Raw genomic sequence first — 21212 nt, 5'->3', positions numbered from 1 at the left:
CAACTACTCAGGACAAGAGCCTCTCTTTTTTGTATATACATACAAATTTTATTATATATACATTATATATATGTACTTTGTACATATGAATATTACATATACATATATATTTATATATTTATATGTATATAAAGAGATATATATATTTAGTGTATATATATACACACACACACACACACTAAAGTTTCATTTGTGGCTAAGATTCTGCTTGGTCTCAACAGGGCAAAGAAACTTAATGTCTAACCAGAGCCTAAAGCCAGCCAGGGTGTTGCTCTCACATCATACGTGCTCACTCACCTTTCCCTGTTCTTCTCTGAAAAACACATGTCCAATGACACCTAAAATACAGAGGTGACTACTGCTTTGTTTTCTAGCAATACTGTAACACCATCCACCCTTGTTTGTTCTACTTTAATATGAGAGATATAGGTCTGCTTCTTCTCTGCCTGAAAGAATTCAGGCACCTCTAGAAACAGCCCCAGTGTAAACTCCCCTGAGTAAACACAGCAGAACCACAATGTCATGCTGCTGCAGCAAACGTACCTCCAGTTCTGGGTTTATTTTTTCCACACAGAGTCAAAAACACACGAATCATGTTTGCAGATTTTGCCCTAGCATGTTTTTCCATACCAGGATGGTGGCAATCCTTCAGGCAAGGCTTTAAGAGAACTGCTGGAATCAGCTCAAACTCACAACGGGCTGCAGGGTTCACAAACATTATTATGCCCAATGCTCACTGCTTACGTGTAAGCTTATTAACTTCTGAGCACTCAGTTGCAAGGTCTTTCACTTCTCCCTAGTTATAACCTTTCTGAGAAAATTCAGTCCCAAGTAAACTTCCTTCAAGAACGTATCACGCCACTGCCCAGCACTAATAAATACCTACTTAGAGAGGATAACACAATAAGTATGCAGGGCAGACCATATTAACGTAAGATACACTCAAATTCACAAGAACCACAACTGCTGTGTAAAGTTTCTTACCCTAAAAATTAACTGAGGTTTCTCAAGAAACAACTTTTTTGCCTATGGTTTGTCCTCCAGAAGAATTTGCGGCGTTGGAAGCACAGAGCTTTTGTCATGAGAAAGCTGCAATATTTCCTGCAATGCATTTCTGTAACACATGAATAGCATAAACTGCAATTAACTTCTCTACCAGTTCATGTATCTCTACTGGCCGAATATTTCCCTCAGCACATGCACCCTCTCCACTCCTTTCTCTGCTCTTCACAAAGTTACCTGCAAGGAACAAGGGCACTGATTCAATGAGGCCTTGTAGATACACAAAAATCAGAACCCTGAACCAGCCGAAGGACATATCATTCCCACTTCCGTTTCTGTTCATGTTTTGCCAATATCTGTACTTTGACAGCTGTTTTCAGGTGTCCTAAAAGTATTTTACAACTCATTTAGGCTGTAGGCCAGGATTTAATTTCTTAAAATTCATCTTTTGTATTTGACTTAAAGAGCCTAGGCAGGTAGAGAGAGCTGTATTCAAATGCTCCCCAAAGGTTTCACTAAGTCAAGACAATTAAGTGGTCAACAAATGAGTTCATTTAAAAAAGAAGCAATGGCAAACATAAAGCCTTAGAGTTTAAGAAGAGATGATAACAAAGTACTACTGAAACCGAGAGCTGCAGAGAATGATTTAGGATGGTTTAAGCAGGTATAATTCAAAGCAACATGAATAAGTTTTCCATTGCAAAATTCAAGTTAAACTTCGGCAAGAACTTTTAAACAAGATTGCTAAACATTGTGGAACTCAACAGATTAAATGAAATTGAAAACCCAACTTTCCAGACACCTAGAAGTGCTAGACTGAACATGGTAACAATAAAAATACATGGTAACAGCTGACTCTTCCCTAGTACAATTAAAAGAAACAATAAAGAAAACCTCTGCATTATCAGAAAGTAAATATCCTCACTCATCTACTTCCCAAATAATGGTTTACTGCTAATCAGCTTTTAATTGTAAAGGGTGAGAACATTTCCGGCCTAAAGGAATCAGGTAAAGAGACTCAATCAAATAATAATTTAGCATTTCAAGCTCTTCATTAGGGACTGTAGTGATAAGACAAGGGGTAACGGGTTCAAACTTGAACAGGGGAAGTTTAGATTGGATATAAGGAAGAAGTTTTTTACTGTTAGGGTGGTGAGGCACTGGAATGGGTTGCCCAGGGAGGTTGTGAATGCTCCACCCCTGGCAGTGCTCAAGGCCAGGTTGGAGAGAGCCTTGGGTGGCATGGTTTAGTGTGAGGTGTCCTTGCCCATAGCAGGCGGATTGGAACGAGATGATCTTAAGGCCCTTTCCAACCCTAACTATTCTATGATTCTATGATTCTAAGCAAATGCTTCTTTGTTCATTCCTTAGCAGGAGATAACCACATAAGGAAAGAAAAATCTTCCTTGATAGGTGACACAACTTAGAAAACAAGTCTAGTCTTGTCAGCAAGATAAGATGGAAATTGAGAAACAGTGCTGCAGGGATTTATATGAGGCTCTACAACTTCAGGAAGAAAATTAAATTTGGAAGTATTTCTAAATGGTCATGAATAACATGTAAAATCAAGGGGATGAAGTTACATATTCAGGAGATTTTCAGATGTCATTAAAAATCAATAAGCATCAAAATCACTTAGGCAACATTAAAAATATCTCCATCTTCACATTTCATCATCTAAATTTTATAACGGGGTGCTGGGAATATGCCAAAATCTCCGTTACTAGTGTATCAGAACAATTACTGCTGTGATTCTTCTACTGAAAAATTACAACTGTGATATTTATAACATGGAGACTGAATATAAGTAAGCCCCCAAGCAAAAATACATTATTCAGATGATGTCTTTCACTGCATTTTTTGTCATTTATTGTAATAACAGTTGCCCTATTTTCAGAAACTTTGTATTGCTCCATCCTTGGCAGTGTTCAAGGCCAGGTTGGATGAGGCCTTGGGTGGCATGGTTTAGTGTGAGGTGTCCCTGCCCATGGCAGGGGGGTTGGAACTAGATGATCTTAAGGTCCTTTCCAACCCTAACTATTTTATGATTCAGCCTTAACAAGTCTTTTCCAGGGAAAGAAAGACTATTAAATCAATTTTCCAATCATAACAAGTTGGAGAAAATTCTGGCTCCTTAAGTGAACATATTCCTTTGATATGTGAAGATTTTTTTCTTTCAAAGCCTTGGTATTTATGCTAGGAAAATGACCGCATTTTCCCTATCTAAACAGTAATTAAGCCAATGTTTCATTCCTATTTTGAAACTATAGTCAATAAGCTACTGTCAAATTATGAACAGCAAAAAAACCTTCGTCAGTTCAAAAAATAAACCTATGAACACAATAAGCATGTAAAGAGTATATACTAGTAACTTGGAAATGCTGCCCTCTCCTTCCACTTCAAAATTTGGCTACTATCAAAGTGTTACATTTTCCCTGTCTAGTTAGGTTACTGTAGTTTAATGCAGCTGATGATGCATGGGTGCAATCCCCCTTTATTGCTAGCTGTCTCAGATTATCCTCATTTAGGCCATCCCTCACCCAATTGATCAATGACCAATTTCTTCAAAATACTTACAATCAACTAACTGAAGACTGAGATCCTAACTGAATCAAGTATAATGTAGATCAAAGACTGAACGGCTCTGTGAACAGTGTGAAAGCTTCAGCATGCTTTCTTAATGTAGATCACTAAGTGCTTGAGAAAGGAGTGTAAAAATAATTGTAGCTAGAGAAAATCTGATGATAGAATGAACTCCCACAGTAGATCAGCCAAATCATGCACCATTACAAAATTCTGCAGCGGTCTTATTTAACTAAAGCATCTCTACCCTAAAAATGATAGTTACAACACTACACCTCCCTTATGCAATAAAAACTTGCCAACAAGAAACATGCCAAAAAAATAAAATACTATTATTAAAAAAAAAAAAAAAAAAAACAGACCACGCCACAAAACAACCTTACAGGTTGAAATGTAAGAAAGCACTCAATTATGTTGTACAATTTCAGTGAAGGAAGATTCTATCAATTACTATAGTAACTGGATGAAGTTCTGCGAATACAGAAACTAATTAAGGAAATTAACACAAAGAGACTCTCAACTCACATTTAATCTGTTATGCAACTTTTTCAATGCATTATGCAACAACATGAAACCTTTGCAATATTAGTAATCTTCATCTTCTCCATGATACCGTAAAGGTCCACTTGCAGATCCAGCTATGATTCACTGGGGTGGATCACCACTTTGGAAGTGGGAGATAGGTGTTCAAGTGCTCTCACAGATGCTGGAGAGAAACTGCAACTAGATCACCCAAGCTTTAAGAGATTACTGGGAGGTAAAAAAAAATAGAGTCCCTCTACTTTTTTTCCTTTTTTTTGTTTGGATTTGTTTGACAAATCCACAAAACATTGTGGAAACAGCAGTAGAAATTACAGCAGCAATTCAGGTACTGTATTACAGAAATATGACCTGAAATTTCCCTACACTCTGTAAAGAATAAGAATTATGAAATATGGATGCTAATTACCTACAATTTTAAGCCTGCCATGCTGATATATTCTGGTTATAGTCATCCAGAAGATGTTCTCAAGCCACAAAAGGACCATCAAGTGTGCACACCTATTTTAGTCTATGTTCATCTTTGCTACCTCTGGCTTATACCTCTCAATATACAAAGAAGTAAATGAGAGAACAGGGGTTTTTTTCCCCCAAATGAAAACCAGTAGCGAGAGTATACCGTTAGAGGGATCACAAAGAAAGTACGGTTTGAGAACAGACTCATCATTGCTGAAGGGGATGAAAGCTAAAGGTACCTAGAGAAACAAGCATCTTTAAGCATTTGACTAACCAAATGTACAGCAGACTTTGCCACAGGCATCTTGCCTGCATAGCTCTCTGTCCAGGTTCTGTCCTTCTGTACTGTGCCCTAGGCAAAGCAGATCAACTTAAAACTGATATAAACCTTAAATGAGCGTGTAGGTCATTTTACTTATATAGTCTGTCTTAATCTTGTTTTGCAGTTAGACTTTTAGATATTTTCCAAAAAAGAGATCTATTTTAGTATAACACTGGAAGCATAGTGAAGCAGAAACCAAGATATATTAAATCTGGAAGATTCTTAAAAGCGAAGAGGATTCAATGTATGCTTACATGTTCCTTACATGACTGTATATTTATTACCATTTGTTCAGTGTTAATTTTGCATTATTTTGTCAGAAAATTACAGCATTTAATTGCTACTTGGTTTTCTGTTGGGTTTGAGTTTGCCTGGGTTTTTTTAATCAGATTAGTTGCCCAAGAGTCTCTAGTTCAGTGAAAATACTATGCCAAAACTAGTTACATTTTTTTTTTTTTTTTTGAAATCTCAGTAGGAAATTCCATGTATTTTCGATGTCTAAATGTCTTTGAAATTTTACGTACATAGCCTTTAAAATTTCAGGAGTCATCTTCTCCAATATATTCCATGTACATATGTGGAAAAAAGGCTTTCTTGCTTTCTCAGCTCCCAGCTGGGTTCTCAACTTTGAATGAATCCTGAACTGACCTATCAATCAGCTCTATCACACATCTGCAAGTAATACAGTCTTGGTTTAGCTGGCTAAAAGTGCAGACAGCTGAAGCAGCACAAAACCCAGTGATTAGGATCCCAAGTTTCTAAGTTAATTTCAGGCTGCTGCCATTGTAGCTCTCAGCTGTCAGGATTAGAAAACCAATATTGTACAGAACCATATGCACAATCACAACGAGTGATAATCTACTCCTGATGGTGGGGCACAATGGACAAAGAGAGAATCAAAGAGTAGAAAAACAGAAAACAAAATGAAAAGGATAAAGATGTTAGCATATGAAAATAAGATGCTATTACATGTTTGTGTGAACTGTAAAACTACTACAGAAATACACAGAGAGAAATCACATTTTCAGCTTTTTTGTATAAGTTTGGGGCAACTCCATTAGTTTCAATCCAGTTACACTGCACTGCACCTTCCCGAATAGTATTTGGACAAGTCTCACCATGCAATAAACAAAAATATGCATGGAAAAATTTCTGTATCAGGACATTTCTTTACTATAGATCAGATCCAAACCCAGAGACAGAGATACTGGTAAAAATTCTGAGATTTTTTTTAGGCCCAAACTTTTAAACCTGAGCATTAACCTTTAAAATAGAATTAGAATTCAAGCTTCGTTTCTCAGCAAAACACAATCCAAAATGGAGAACTTTATTCCTTAATCCTGACACAGGGAATATTTTCTTAGATTTCCTTCTTATGAATGTTCTAACAGAGCATCTAGTCTTACCCAGCCCTGCCAGGAAAATGTTTCATAACATCTCTTTTCTACAGATCTTTGCATCTGATTTCTATTTTAGCATCCCTGAACACTGTTTTAAATGTTATTTTTAAATACTTGCAGTGGTGTACATTAGAAACCTGGTTTTGTGTCTCTCCTGATCCATCCGAAGATATATGTGAAATAACCATGAATTTTGCATGCAGTTTTACTGTCATAACAATCAGGAAAAAAATTGCTGATTTTCCAACATATTGCATGTTTATGCACCTGAAAAATAGATCTTACTAAGAGTGTGCATGACTGTAGTGCTTGATACTAGGAACCAGAATTCTCTTATATGAAATTGCAGACTAAATGGAGACCAAAAATTTATCTCAATCTCAATATTTAAAGACTGCAGCACCAAAACTAGTGGGGAACTATGAAACTACCAGATTTTGTAACTCCCAGAAATGCTACAATGTTTTCCCATTACAATAGCCATGTGTTTCCATCATCCAGGCAAGCACACAATAAAGATGTAAAGAAAGCATGCAGAGCAGCAGCAAAGAGACAAACTAGATGCCATCTAGGGCTCACCAGTTGAATTACCCACAGCTGGTAACCAAATGAATCACCAAGCAAAATCCAATACAATAGTCTGTCATTAATACAATCAAAGTGAAAGCACTTGGCATCCATCATCAGCTCCTCTAATGACTCCCTGGCTCAGTGGCAGCCTTGTGTCCTCCTTTGTAGTTCATACTTGAATCTGTAAAAGAATACACAACTATTTGCCCATTGTAAAAAGCAAGTATTTGGCATGCCTTGCCAAGCTGTACCCTATAAATTGCCAGGCAGCACATTCCAAAAGTTCAGCAAACAGGAGGCGTTTTGGGGAAGAAGGACAGCAGTTTGCAAGGTTGTGAAGATGTCCACATACAGATGGCTCATTTGCTTGCAAGAAAATGTGAATGCATGGACAGAGATGAAAGAGGTTCCTCTTCCTTTACTACTGAATTCAGCAAGAATACAGTGTGACAGACCTCTCAAGGATCATTGCTGCCCACTGCTGAAACAGCACATATTTCACAAGTGCTACATTTTCCTCTGTTTGGGACCCCTCAATCAGGAACATATTTCTCCTGAGACACCAAAAACAATCCAACAAAAAATGTCACTGATCAGAAAGAACATAAACTCTTCGGCACAAGAAAATAAAGACAGTACATGGGAAACCCCATTTCATCTTGGACAAGTTACTATTTTTAAATGATCCCATCTACAGATGAACAAGTTATTGGTAAGACCAAAGAGAATTATCTCTCTTTCTACAAAAATACCCAAGACGTAGCCCCTGAAGCTAACAATAACAAACCCCATTTCGTGGACCTCAGGAACAAAAGCAAAAGCAGAACTCTCTTGAAATCCATCTTATCTCAGGCTGCCCCACTACTTGCCCCTTTTAGTACAAGGAAAAATTGAACTAGCAAATGGTGTTTCCTCTGGTATTCAGTCCAAGTTACTGGCAATCAGCAGTTTAAAGTTTTCCTAAGATGGTGACTGCATTTGTTGAATTAGGATCATCGTGCTTAATTACCTAATTCCTTTTTAACCTATTTACACTAATGGCCTCCACAATATCTCACATTACTTTAAGTTTCGTATTTGAACTCTATACTTTGTGGAAAGTGTTTCTCTTTTGTTTTTAACTTAGTGAATGATAATTTTATTGAAATTCACTATTTCTGCTATAATGAAATAGGTAGGATGTATTCTGTATTTACCTTTTCTTTATTTTTCATGGTATCTCATCCTCCATTTCCTGAATTGCCTCATTTCCAGAACAATTCCTAATCTACACAGCTTTGATTTGAACAGAAACTATTTTCCCAATAGTAAAGAAAGGCTGAATGACATTACCTCAAAATATGATCCAGACTTTAGAGTCCTCAAATTGAAAGCTCAGGGAAAGCCCTGTTTCAGGATAGCAGCACTCAGTGCTATCATCAACTTCATCACTAAGCTCAATAGGAACATGGCCATCAGGACAAGGGAGGTGATTCTCCCCCTCTATTCTGCTCTCATGAGACCTCACCTGCATCCAGCTCTAGGTCCTCCAACATAAGAGGGACATGGACCTGTTAGAGGAAGTCCAGAGGAGGGCCAGGAAGATGATCAGAGGACTGGAGCATCTCCTCTGTGAAGAGTCAAGAGAGGGTTGGGATTGTCCAGCTTGGAGAAGTGAAAGCTCTGGGGAGACCTTAGAGCAGCCTGATCTTACATGCAGAACGTGCTCTGAAAGGTTTTTTTACATTGTGTCCACATCAGCAGTGACTTGACTGTCACCTCCCCTTAAACACAGGCGTGTACTTGTGTGAAGCACAAGCCACAGAACTGCAGGAGTAAACGCCCAAGTAGAGCACAGCATTAAAAAGGAGCACAACCTGGACAACAAACATCCTAGACAGCAGAGAGAAAAGCATCCTAGGGAGAGATGAAATTTGTTTCAGAAAAAAGAAGATACTGAAAGCCAGCAAGAGCACCTAAAAAGCAAGAGAGTGGCTGAAAAGATGGGATTTAAAAAGAAGCACACATACAATGATTTCTGCCTTCTGGATTGTCAAGATTGATGTTTTCACATTTTCCATCTCCACCATGAGGGCTAAAATATTGCCTATTTTATTTTCACCTTTTAATAAAAAATCTAGAATATAGGTGTTTCTTGGTATAAAAACTACAAGATTGCAAGATTATAGCAGAAACATAAAAGTTGACAATAACGATTTGATACTGAATTTTCTTTTAGATTTCTTGCTCTTTTCATTATACTCACAATTCATAGGCATGTCTTAGATCACTCATGTTCATATCTGTTATGTTAGCACTTCCAAATGATAAGATACTTTTCCTATCATTTCTATTACTAACCCTACCAATCAAGATACCTTAAATGAAACACTTAAAAATTGAGACTGTGAAGGAAACCCACTGCTAACTGTGGATTGAGTCATCTTCCCATTCCAAACAAGAAAAGGAAAGAGACTTCTTTTTCTCTTTTTTTTAATACTATAAATATTTTTGACACAGTAGAAGATGCTTTAAGGCTTGAAATATTGTAATAAATCTCAACGTGATTTTAGTGCCCTGAAGAATTTTGGTCCTCACAAAACAAAACCTGGGTTTATGTAATTCAAATAAAGTACGACTAATACTAAAACACAGTATTAATAACAAAACTAAAGGAAAAATTACCTAATCTTGTATTTCTTGAAAGCTGAAAACATTCACTTGAATTGAACGTTTGCCACCAGGCAGAAATTTTAAAAAATATTCCCATTATAATGAAATGTATTTTCATATTTCCAGATATATATGGACACAAAAATCCATAATACCCAAGAAAAGCCTGCTGGAAAAATGCTGAATGTCAGTATTAGGAAAATAACCATTTATGGACTAAAGAAAAAAATAAGTAAATCATTCTGTAATTATATATCAGTATTACATTCCTATATAAAAATATACCAGTAGCAGAAATAAACCTGCTCTTAATAATGAGTTACTAAAACCTGTACTCTAACTGCAAAGTATTAACAATACTGTATTACAGCTTGCACAGATCATTTATCAATTCATTTGGTTTCACTCAAGACAATCTTGCTCCACGTAATTAAGTTTTTTGCTTTTTAAAGAATATCCAAAATAGAAATATTATATAAACAGGTATTCCTGCAATCACTGTGAAATGAAAAATTTGAGAGTCAAAGTATAGCAGAATAACAGTCTCTGGGTTACAGTACTTGAACAAGATTAATCATAATCCTCTAGAATTTTGTAATCTCACATCCATAAACAGCACTTCCCTGAATACATAAAAGTTACTATTTGTTGTGTAAGAAAAGTAAAAGTTTTATTGGTTAAAAGAAAATAAATAAAAGCCTAAATTAAGAGGTATTTTTAATTGTCCATTCACCATTTGCAATTATTATCTGCACTCTTACAGCAAGCACTTCATGTGATTACAGCCATAATGGTTATGCTGCAATAGCTCAGTTATTTTCATGAGCAATCAGGAGAGCAACAAACTAAAGAAAAGAAGCAGATTCTATTATTTTTGCATTACCAGAAACTTACTTGCTTAAAATCAAGCCAATAAACAAGTCTGTTATTCACATGTGTACTGTCCTAGCTCCTGAATTAGCCAGTAATGGATCAGGACCCCTTCACGACAGGCCCTGCATCCATCCAGAACAAAAATACAGTCCTCATCTCAAAAGGTTCACACCATTTTTTGCCTAAACAAACAAACAAAAAATACAACCACCTAAACTTGATGTCTCATTTACAGCATCTTATCCATGCTGTAATAAACTGCTGTGTTTATTCTTACATGATGCCAAGCACAAAGCAGATTATCCCAATTTTATCAAGGGCAAACCTACCCTGCATTTATGTAAGGTCAGCACATGCAACTAAGGAATTAAAAGAGAAGCCGCTGATGCTACCTACCTCACAGCAGGTTTTTTTACAGCCATTCTTTGTATGCAAGCCAAGGGAGACCAGATAGACACAAACAAACATGAAATCATAACTTCTGATGAGTGCCACAGTTTGCAATTTCAGAAGCCCAAGAGTCACCAAGAACCGGTTTTACAGATATTACCTTTTCATAATATTATCATTGAAACACTGCTCAGAATTTTTATATGCCAAGTTGCTCTAAATACCATGGTACTTCTGGAATCACGATTTCTAGACTCTAAGATAAAAAAGAAATGGTTTCAGAATGAGAACACTTCTTTCCTACTGGTCTTTCTCAGACCCTACATTGGATGCTTCCTCGAAACCTACATTCTTTGTATTGAACTACCCAAGGCATGTAGGTAGTATGAATGCGCACAAGACTGGATTGTACGGATCTGAGTCATTCACATGAGAAAAAAAAAGTAAAAAAAAAATATAGCCAAGGTTTACACATTTACATGTTTTGATAACAACTTTCACTTTAATATTTCCATACTCTTCTTTGACAGATTCTTTTACAAAATTCTGTCTGGTCCCTCTAACTTAACTTTTTTTCACAGACATACACACACTAACAAGTTTCATATTTATGGAAAAATTGGGGGGAAGGAGGCAGGGCAAGGTAGCTTTAGGATTCTGAGCTTTTTGGCTGTAACGTATTTGGACTTGCAAGCTATAATCCTGTTACTATGTATGTATCATTGTAACTGTTAGTGGGAACACAGTTCCTGTGGCAGAAGCCAGTAAAAGGCAAACCCCTCTTCATGGGTACAGTGGAGATACCCAGTTCTCAAAACCAACTCTTTTCCTTCAAAACCTGCTTCTGGCAGCTGTGCACCTCTTAAGTTTCTCTTCAAAGTGTTTTCTCCACTCCAGAAGTAGCTGCAGTTTTCTGTTGCTCTGGGCAATACTGGTTTGCATTTAGAAACCTCTCACCTACTTTTAATTATGGTGGGGAAAAAAAAAAAAAAATTCATGTTTTGCTGGCCAAAGTACATCCATGCTGATACAGCAACACAGTCATAAACTTTTAGGCAAGATGAAGCGACATGAACACAATCGAACTCCACAAACTACAGATCACTGACAAAAAATTTCAATATCTCCAAAACCGAATGTATTTTTTTCTTTAAAAGTTTCTTTAAAAATCTTTAACCTTTTATTCCAATGTCATTTTAGAACCAAGTCCTGTGAAACATGAGGTTTCAGTGCGTACTTCATAAAAGGGTTTCTCTCAGTTCATTCTCCTACAGGATAAGAACTGGCAGGAGCAGATTCCAAAAGCTAGAGGCACATTTGATGTTAGTGAGGAAAGCCAGCTGTATGGCTACAGAAAAAGTCCTTTTTATGAAACTGGTGAGAATAAGCATGAAGGCTTATGCCCTGCAGTCAAAATACTAATTTTGAGAGCATATTCACCTATTCTGGATTCATTCAGATACTTCTCTCAAAAAAAAGATACAGGATTTTCCTATTATTAAAATTTTCACAAGATTCTTGGCTGAGTATTAAATACAGCTTTATGGGTGTTTTTACAGTTCATTGCCACTTCTAATTTCAAAGCTATTCTAATGTTGCAATAAAAACAAGTGGACACAGTTAAGTATTTCACTACAACACAATCGTTAAGAGGAAAAACAGAATAAATTGGAAGCTTTCTAAAAGATAATTATATCATCAGTCAAGTTTTATGTTTGAGCATTTCTATCTTCTCTTCAAATAAAGGGAAAGGATGACAGTAATTGAAGGAGATGAGTAATATGGGTTACAATCAAAGTTACGAAATTTTCTGGAAAAAAAGGTAAAGTATGTTAAAGTCTCAGAAGACAGCAGACTTGGAGAGACTGCATAATCATTTGTATTAGTGATGATACTCATGTGAATCTCAAACAAGGCAGCAGTAGCCTCAAAAGAACTGGAAACTAAGTTGTTCCTGAGGACTGCATAGATTTGGGGGTGAGAGGATGGAAGGGAACACTACTTTTATTCTATAAATTCATTTTAAACACCAATACATATAATATCCCTTCTGTCAGTGCAGTAATGTACTGTTCTGGGATGCTCTGGTTCTATTTTGGTACTTACCTAAATAGGTCAAAAAATGATTAAAAGAAATTCTTAAAGCATGCTGATTTTTCTGAAAAAGGATACAGGTTATGGACATTTTCATGAAATCAAAGCTAGAGGAATGCCTACCTTCTTCCACATGCAATATTAAATTATCATTTTTGTCACACTCTTCATGTTATAGAGCATACTAGGAGAATATATCCTCTCCCTTATGGATTATCACATCATAAACTTCAATCTTCTCAATTTTGTATCAATACACTAGAGATGCTTGCAATGCAATCTCACAAAAACACTGTTCTGCATTCTTAGCAGATGATATCCAACTTCATCCATTTTCCACTTGGGCAAAAGAGGTGAGAGGGTTTTAGGTAATAGGGACAACAGTGGTTCAATCGCTTCTGCATGGCTATTCAGCAGTCCTTGGGAACAGCGTATCTATAAGCTCAACCTTTAGTCCCAAGGTAAAGAACAAATCTCCAGAGCAAATGGGCAGCTAATACTTGCCACTCAAATTCTCATGTTCTCGTTATCATCACTTACCTGCACTTCAAATGAAAAATATCAACTTCCTAGATTTAGAAAAACATATTTATGGATTTAGCAAAAAGCTCAAGATTTGCATTTGGTTTACAGCTGTTGCAAGAGGCTTTGACTTGTGAGATAAGCAAATTAAATAATTAAACAAGGATAAGAATGACATCTTCGGTTCTACTGAGGCAGGCCTTGAAAAAAGATGTGTATTTCTAGATCTGCAGTTAAGACTTTATTGATATTTGCACTGGAATTTTGGCAAATTCCTCAAGATTACTTTAGACGTCATTATGCTGCTTAATTCCAAATAGAAAACTTTCATCCTTTTCTGTATATTTCAGTATACTTTTCCAAAAAAATAAAAAAGGTCAATATCTTAATTTAGGAGGAAACAGATCGACATTTTTCTTAGCTGAATTTTAATAATCTGACTGATAGGGTTCCTGTTTGGTTCTTGGGAAACTGTCAAAGATACAGACAGATGATGGATTTATGTTGAAAGCAAAATTCTTTTTCTAGAAATACACTCAAGCACAAATTTATCAACTGCATCTTTCCTCCAACCAGATCTAGGAGAGACTTCAGGATCTTATCCTGGGATTATTTTTTTCTGTTTCATCTTACAACAAAAATATAGCTTTACAGAACGAAACAGATCCATCTTAGTATTCAGAAGCTTGATGTTTCAGTCCACTAACAAAACTGAAAATTTTACTGTATCTTGTAAATACTGAACACATCAATATAATGCAGCCCTTTATTATTTCTAATTTGTATTCTACAATTATAAATCCAACTATTCAAATTTACCACTAAAATTTTCCTGAACACCAAAATTAAAATACTTAAGTTATTTTTATTCCCTTATGGATTCTATTCTTCGATTCTATAAAATACGAAAACTATTAGTCAGTATGAACTTGTAATCTGATACACAGCCTCTCTGATTGTACCTTTATTTCCTATCAATATTTACAACACTATAGACATCCTTAATTCCACACAACCACCAGAGTGTTTTCAGCATTTTACTGGGAAAGATTCAACATGAAATCACATTCTTTTTGATGGCTGCTTTCTTCTAACATAAAACCCATGTACACATTCATATGCTGGATAGGAAGTTTACATGTACATACTATCTTCCTCTCCAGAAATGACATGGCATTTTGCTATTGAATTTAATGAAATAGTTTGACAGACTAATTACAGTTTAAGTATCTATTTTCTACTTTTACCCACATCTAACAGCAGGGTTTGGGTTTTTTTTTTTCCATCCTTACATAGTTTCAGTGCTTATGAATGTCTAGTGCAATTGTTAGGGACTGATACCTGGAACAATCCCTCAGAACAGTGGCTTCAGATCAGTTTTTCTTAATTTATATCATTTTGACTACTTCATTACAAGTTGCTATAAAAAGGTGCGAAACCATCCCCATCTCTCTCCAAAATGCAACATGAACATGCAATACTTTCTGGCATTTTTCAGTGCAACAGCTACCAAGTGACTGCTCTCAGTGAAACTTGTCCTGGAACATCTTGCAGCCCCACTGATGCAGACAGATTTCTATACTCTTTAAAAGTCAACAATGCTTCACAAAGGCTTAAAAATCTACATCTAAGATTAGCATTTTGCAGATTAGCATTCATAAATAATGTTATATTTTATATTGTTGTATGGTTTTAAAACCTACTTGCAACCACAAAATCAGATGAATAGTAGGCATCTATCTTTCTAATATATTCTTTGAATATGTTCATAGTAAATGTAAATGTTTATAGCAAATTCAAGAATCAGGAGGATGTAACTGAAGTTATCAACATTTATAATCCAGATTTATTCTAAATATAGTACTATGCCTGTTTCTTCGCAGCAAGTTCCTGCCCCATTTCAATCAAGAACTTGCAAATCTTGATGTATCTTCCATATCTCCACAGAATTCCAAATCCTATTTATAATCAACTTTGCGATGTCTCATAAATAGCTAATTAAACAAAGTGAAAAGGGTCCAGCAGGTGGACAGGGAAATCAGAAAAGATATGGGAGAATCAGGATTCAAGATCCTGTCTTGCCCCAGCGGTACAAGGGCATGAGCTGGCCTTCCTGCTTCTGTTCCTCCATGACTTTCCCCATGCTGTAACTAAATCAGTTTTTCCGTGTGAAACTTAATCAGCTCCCTCTTCTGTTTCATACCACAGTCAGATACAACATCCTCGATTCTCCAAGTTCGCACAAATCTCTCCACACTCAAAACTTTACCCTTATGTCACCCTGCAACTTCTTTCTCCCAGCCCAAGACTCTTTTCCCTCTATTTTTAGTAATTGCCTTTATCATGTATTCCAACTTTCACCTTGCCTATCCTAATCAAAAGCCTTGTACAAGCATGGTTTATATTAATTATGTTTAAATATGCTAAGATTATTTTTCATTTCATGAGAATAACTTTTAAACTCCACCAACACTGAAAATTGTGTTGAATACACTCAGTTCTCCATTAAGTAACTCTGCCATTAATATAAAAATGGCATTATTATTGCAAAGGGACTCTTAAGGGCATTATTATTCAAAAGTTTGGGATTTTTACAATGCAGACACAAATACATATGTTACAGTGTATTACAGAAATGAAATGAATGTGCTATGCCTATGGCTTTCTCTTTTCATATCAGATACACAACTAATTGTTCAAGACGATTTAGAGTGGATTAAGTTTTCCCTCACCTGCTTAAATCCTCTCATCCACTGAGGTTGTAAACATTACTTATTTAAGACACATTAAAGGTGTCAGTGGAAGTATTTTGTTTTAGAATTGATTCTATATTTTTTTCCAAAGGAAAAAATAGAAAGGAAAGATGCAATTATTAGCAGAGGAAACTGAAAGTGTGTATTTAACAAGTAGAAGTTGTGGAAAGAACTCAAACCAGACACAGACACATTAAATTGATTATTAATTAACATGATTTCCACACAGGATTCATACTTTTTCCCTGTTTTTTCACAAATATGTATCAGGCTGCCAATTATCCTTAAACAGTAACACCACAGTATACCATATGATCCAGAGATATCTTTTATAATCATGACACTGGCAAATATAAGGGGGAGGGGAGGTACTTAAATAAATATGTGCCCCTGATGGTTACTTCATTTCATTCTAGCGTTTTCCTGGAAAAAGATTTCTTTTTTCTTTTCACTCAGAACTTGGAATCAAGCAGTAAAAAAGGGAAATGCCCAAAGCAGCAATTCACTCCTAGATTTATACTTACAATTAGGTTTTGGGGTTTTATTATCAACAGTGTTATTATCTCAGTACTCCTGTCTTGAAAATGTAATACTGCTTCTGCATTTTTCCAAAAGAAACACAACATTCCTATAGTCTCTATAAACTTGCCTTAAGTGCTGTTATAATCCTAAATTTCGATGAACTGAGAATTAGTACTGCTATGCAAACTGTGGGCTCAGGCTCTGCCATCCATTCTCACAATGAGCAATACATTTCATCTTCAAGTCTTGTTGGAGGTCTCACTCAGCATCAACAAAAGCAAGAGAATTTGGCCTGTTAGTGTGAGCAGCTTCCCACACTCACCTGCCACATTAAAAATAGTTACTACCCAAGATCTCGCTATACCGTTCTCCCACATACGGAGGCCTAAGTAGTAGTAACTGCATGCCACTTCCAGCAGCAACAAGAGTACTCGATTACAAACGATATCTTACCTATAGCATACATAACATACCATAGTGTATGCATATACATTACATATATGTATCTGTGAGCATGCATCAGCAGCGTCATGCTTTAAGGTCTTGTACCTACCAGAATTTTAAATAAATAAATAAATAACACAAAACAGCTTGAAGGTGAGAGAATACAAACTTAGAAAGGAATAGTCAATTTGGTTTTATATACATGGGCTTTACTGTTACCTTCAGAAAACACAGGAAAACAACATGCCCAGCACAAACACAGTTAAGAAAATACCTGCACTTTGTCTGTACATGCTCCTTCTACCTGAAATATCAAGCCTCTGTCTGACAACAACCCTGGTTTGAAAGCAAATTTTGACTTGAATACAAGAGAGATCCAGAACAGACATAAACAAATACGCTACAGAGTAACTCCCGCTGTGAACACACTGCCTTAAGTGACCATTTGCAAAATAATTGACATGCAATAAGGTATACATATATACAAACTAACCATATCTGGTCCTTTGATTAGAAATCAATACAGCATCTTTGTGGAGAAGATCTGCAGCTTGTCTCTCCCATTCTGTAAACAAATGATGACTCCTCAGCAATCTTTCAATTACTCACAACTATTTTAAAGCACTCTGAATAATCATACTGAAAAAATATACTTGATGACTGATAAATAAAACATTAGATGATACAGTAAGCATACAAGCCTGCAATTTGTTACCATATTAGTGTATGTATTGAACAATAAAAATAAGACTATATTTGCATTGTCAAAAGCAGTTTGAACAAATTGTTTCCAGGTGAACAATTTCCTTTTACATTTATTTCTACAATATTGCACTTACAGACAATTTGCAATAGAGCTTTAATAAGTTTCAGAGAAATTTGACCACACTGCAAAAAAAAATGAGAAGCAGTATCCCAACCGCTAAACAGAGGTGCTGTGGCTGTGTAAATCTCCTTTTGGAAACAGTTCTGTGAAAGGAGACTGGTAAGGAAATCGTTTAACCCCCCCAAAAACCACAGTATTTTATCATTTTGCTAGTTGCTAGGGATTGGGGGTTTTAATTAAATAGTTGTATAATAAATCAATAACAACATATGACTAACGCTACAGTAAAAATAGATTCCACTTTGTACAAGCTGCGGGATTTTTGTGGGAAATTACATTGAGGCTTCACAATCTCTGAGCACCATCAGAAGATAAAATTAATCAAGGGCTACATTTGCTATCTTTTTACTATAAATAACAATTAAACTGCGTCATGTGTCAGAGTTTCACAAAAAAATATAAAATAAAAAAAATAAACACACTGTTGCCATTAGACTAAGCTCTTGAAGGAAAAGAGCTCAGCTAGAAGCATTTCTTTTCAGACCCAGAGTACACCAAACTGGGACAACATTTGGGAACAGAACTGTATTCGTCTTACAGCTTGGACTCCCATTTGTTTGTTTCAAGTCAAGATGAGGATTGATCCCTAAAACAGAAGCACTTTAAAGGTACTGCTATGTCACAGCATTACCTCCCAGGCTAAAATCACTAACATTAGCTCCGATTCCTGCTCCTTAAACTCTGCTGAGACTCCAGGTACAAGACTCCCAACCATGCAAAAGCCACTTCTGCCTTTATCACATGCAGGACTCTAGACATCAGCCAGGCAGAGACTGCCAGAGCACATCCACATACTTAATCACTTGATGCAAGAAGAAAATGCCATTAGAACTGCAAAATCTCTAAGATTGAGGGAGCTAGGCCTTCTACCATCACTGTGGCAAGAAAGAAACATTGCCTTGTTGACCTGCAGAGGCCCTGTCAGAAAGAGTGAGAGTAACGGAGGAGAGAGGAAGAGGGCACGCCATGATATATATATTACATGGAGTACAGAAGTCTTCCTTTCCTACTTGAAGCAAGCACAACAGCGGCTTAAGTAAATGGAGGTGGGAACTAGGACACAAACTTAACAAGCAACAGCATCGATGGGTACCTGCGGCTCTGCAGACAGATACTGCATCGGTCAGGGTGCCGCCAGTCAGAGCTGCAAAGGGAACTGGCAACAATTCTCCCCTCATCAGCACACAAGAAATCCTATCTTCTTTGGTCCTCTTAACCACAGCAACAGCCTTTTTTCCTGTGCACAGCCCTGGAGAAACAAAACTCCAAACCAGACAGCACAAGTCAATCCTGTACGTTGCACCTTCTAAAAGCTAATGCCTCTGACTCCCTGCGCAGTGGCCATTGCACAACCAGAGACAACGCATATTGGCAAAGCAAGACCAGCACGTAGGCTGCTAGCAAGGTATATGAGCAAGAGCAAGGCTGCTACCGCGGTACTGCAGGCTACCTCACTGGTGTGAAACACTGAGGACTAAACCTTCGACAGAAATCAGTGATCACAATGGAAACTGGATTTACACTGAATTGCCTCTCTAAGGAAAGGAAGCATGCAGTCAGTCTGCCAGTGAAAAAGCCAGGACCTTCTACTCCAGCACCAGAAAGTGCAAGAGCAGCAACAGGAATTAGGATTCACAAAAGGTATTGAGAGAGCAACAGGGAAAACTGTCTCTGCCACAAGGAGAAAGGAGATGCCAGGGATAACCTCACACTGTGTAGCAACCTGCCACCTGACTGCAAAATGGACCATGTCAACAGATGATGGGAACAGACTCTACAGAAAACAGGCTTGCCATGAATGCAGCTCATCAACCTGTAGAGGCTGAGACTTGTCTCTTGCAAGCTTTGTCAATGTCGTGCTAACACAAATCCATTTCAGGAGCCAGGGAAGCCTCTGCAGACCTATGCAGTGTGCTCACAGGGATGCGTATGCCTGCCAGACACTAGTGTATGCACATGAAAGACTTCTCCCTGCTCCACATAGAGTGATTTCCAGTGCAAGGCAGGAACCACCATTCACAAACAGAATCTCAGTAGGAGATGAAGATCGACACCCACCTCACACCTTCTCTATGACTGCAAACCCTGTGTCTGGGGGAAGCCAGGCAGGAAAGAGAGTCCCCACTGATCTAAGAGGTCCCCCACCCACTGACCCCTTTCCTGTTTTCTGGAGAAACGCTGCCCAGCCGTAGCAGTGCAATCGCACTGTGCTCAGAGGTAGGGGTGCACCCCGTACCCCCCCAAAACGACAATAACCCACAGATTACCAGCTCCACCACTGAGCACAAGAAACTGCGACACCACGGCACGAAGCGAAGCCCGGGATCGGGGCGGGGGAGGGGGCTAGACCCCGCGATGCAAGTGCCAGACCTCGGCAGATTCCTCTGCGGTCTTCAGGCAAGGGAGGGCCGGGAGCTGCAGGGACAGTCCCAGCCCGGAGCGGGACCCCACGGAGCAGCCCTCAGGTGCCCGCTCCCCAGCGCTGCCCCACCGAGACCGGAGATGTCAGAGACGGTGGAACGCGGAGAGAGCGGTACCGAGGGGAAGAAAATGTCTGAAGCGGGGGGAGCCGGAGAGCAGGGTGCTCACCCTAGCGGGACACACACACACACACACACACACGCACAAACACACCCCGCTTCATCCCCGAGTGCGCTGGCGCCCAGGCAACCCCGCCGCCGCGCCGCCCGGCACCGGAGCGAGCCAACCTGTTTCCCCACACACCCAAGAAAACAGCCTCGACCCCCAGGAGAGGCGGGCAGGAAGGCGGCCACCGCGACCCCTCCCCGGCTGCCTCCCGCGGGGCTCCTCGCGCCCCCCTCCCGCAGCCGTGGCCGCGCTGCGGCGGCCGTACCGTGGGCAGCAGCGGCTCCATCTGCGCCCCTTGGTCCTGGGTCTCCATGCGGCGGCGGGGCCGCGGCGGCGGCGCCCTCCCCGCCGCCCCACGGGGCGCGCTCCCGGGCGCTGCCGGAGCCGCTGGGCTGCTCTCAGCTCCGCGCGCCGCCGCGCTCCCTCCGCGGATCAGGTGGCGCGGAGGCAGGAAGAGCGCCAGTCACATGGCTCCGCATCCCGGCGCGGGGGGAGGCACGAGCCGGATCCACCTGCGGGATGCGGCCGGGTCCAGCTGTTGCTGCCGCCAGGAAAGGGCGGCCGGGCCTCGCCCCTGTGCGGCCGCGCCTGAGCAGGCACCAGGCACCCCGGAG

At 38.7% G+C, this 21212-nt stretch overlaps 1 protein-coding gene across 1 annotated transcript in view; it reads right to left on the bottom strand.

The window, feature by feature from the left end:
- The window catches only part of SLC4A10 (solute carrier family 4 member 10), a gene marked incomplete at both ends in the record, with an annotated part of 157760 nt that extends 136849 nt beyond the window's left edge, over positions 1–20911 (bottom strand). Inside the window, one exon of the mRNA XM_080620348.1 lies at positions 20864–20911. Within this exon, the coding sequence (XP_080476474.1) occupies positions 20864–20911 (48 nt within the window). The remainder of the gene's footprint in view (positions 1–20863) is intronic.
- Between the last annotated feature and the right edge of the window lie 301 nt (positions 20912–21212).

This window comes from Psittacula echo (genome assembly GCF_963264785.1).
Source record: "Psittacula echo genome assembly, chromosome: 6".
In the NCBI taxonomy this organism is placed as follows: domain Eukaryota; kingdom Metazoa; phylum Chordata; class Aves; order Psittaciformes; family Psittacidae; genus Psittacula; species Psittacula echo.
Note: the sequence above shows the minus strand (reverse complement) of the source record. Positions and strands in the feature narration are given on the sequence as shown.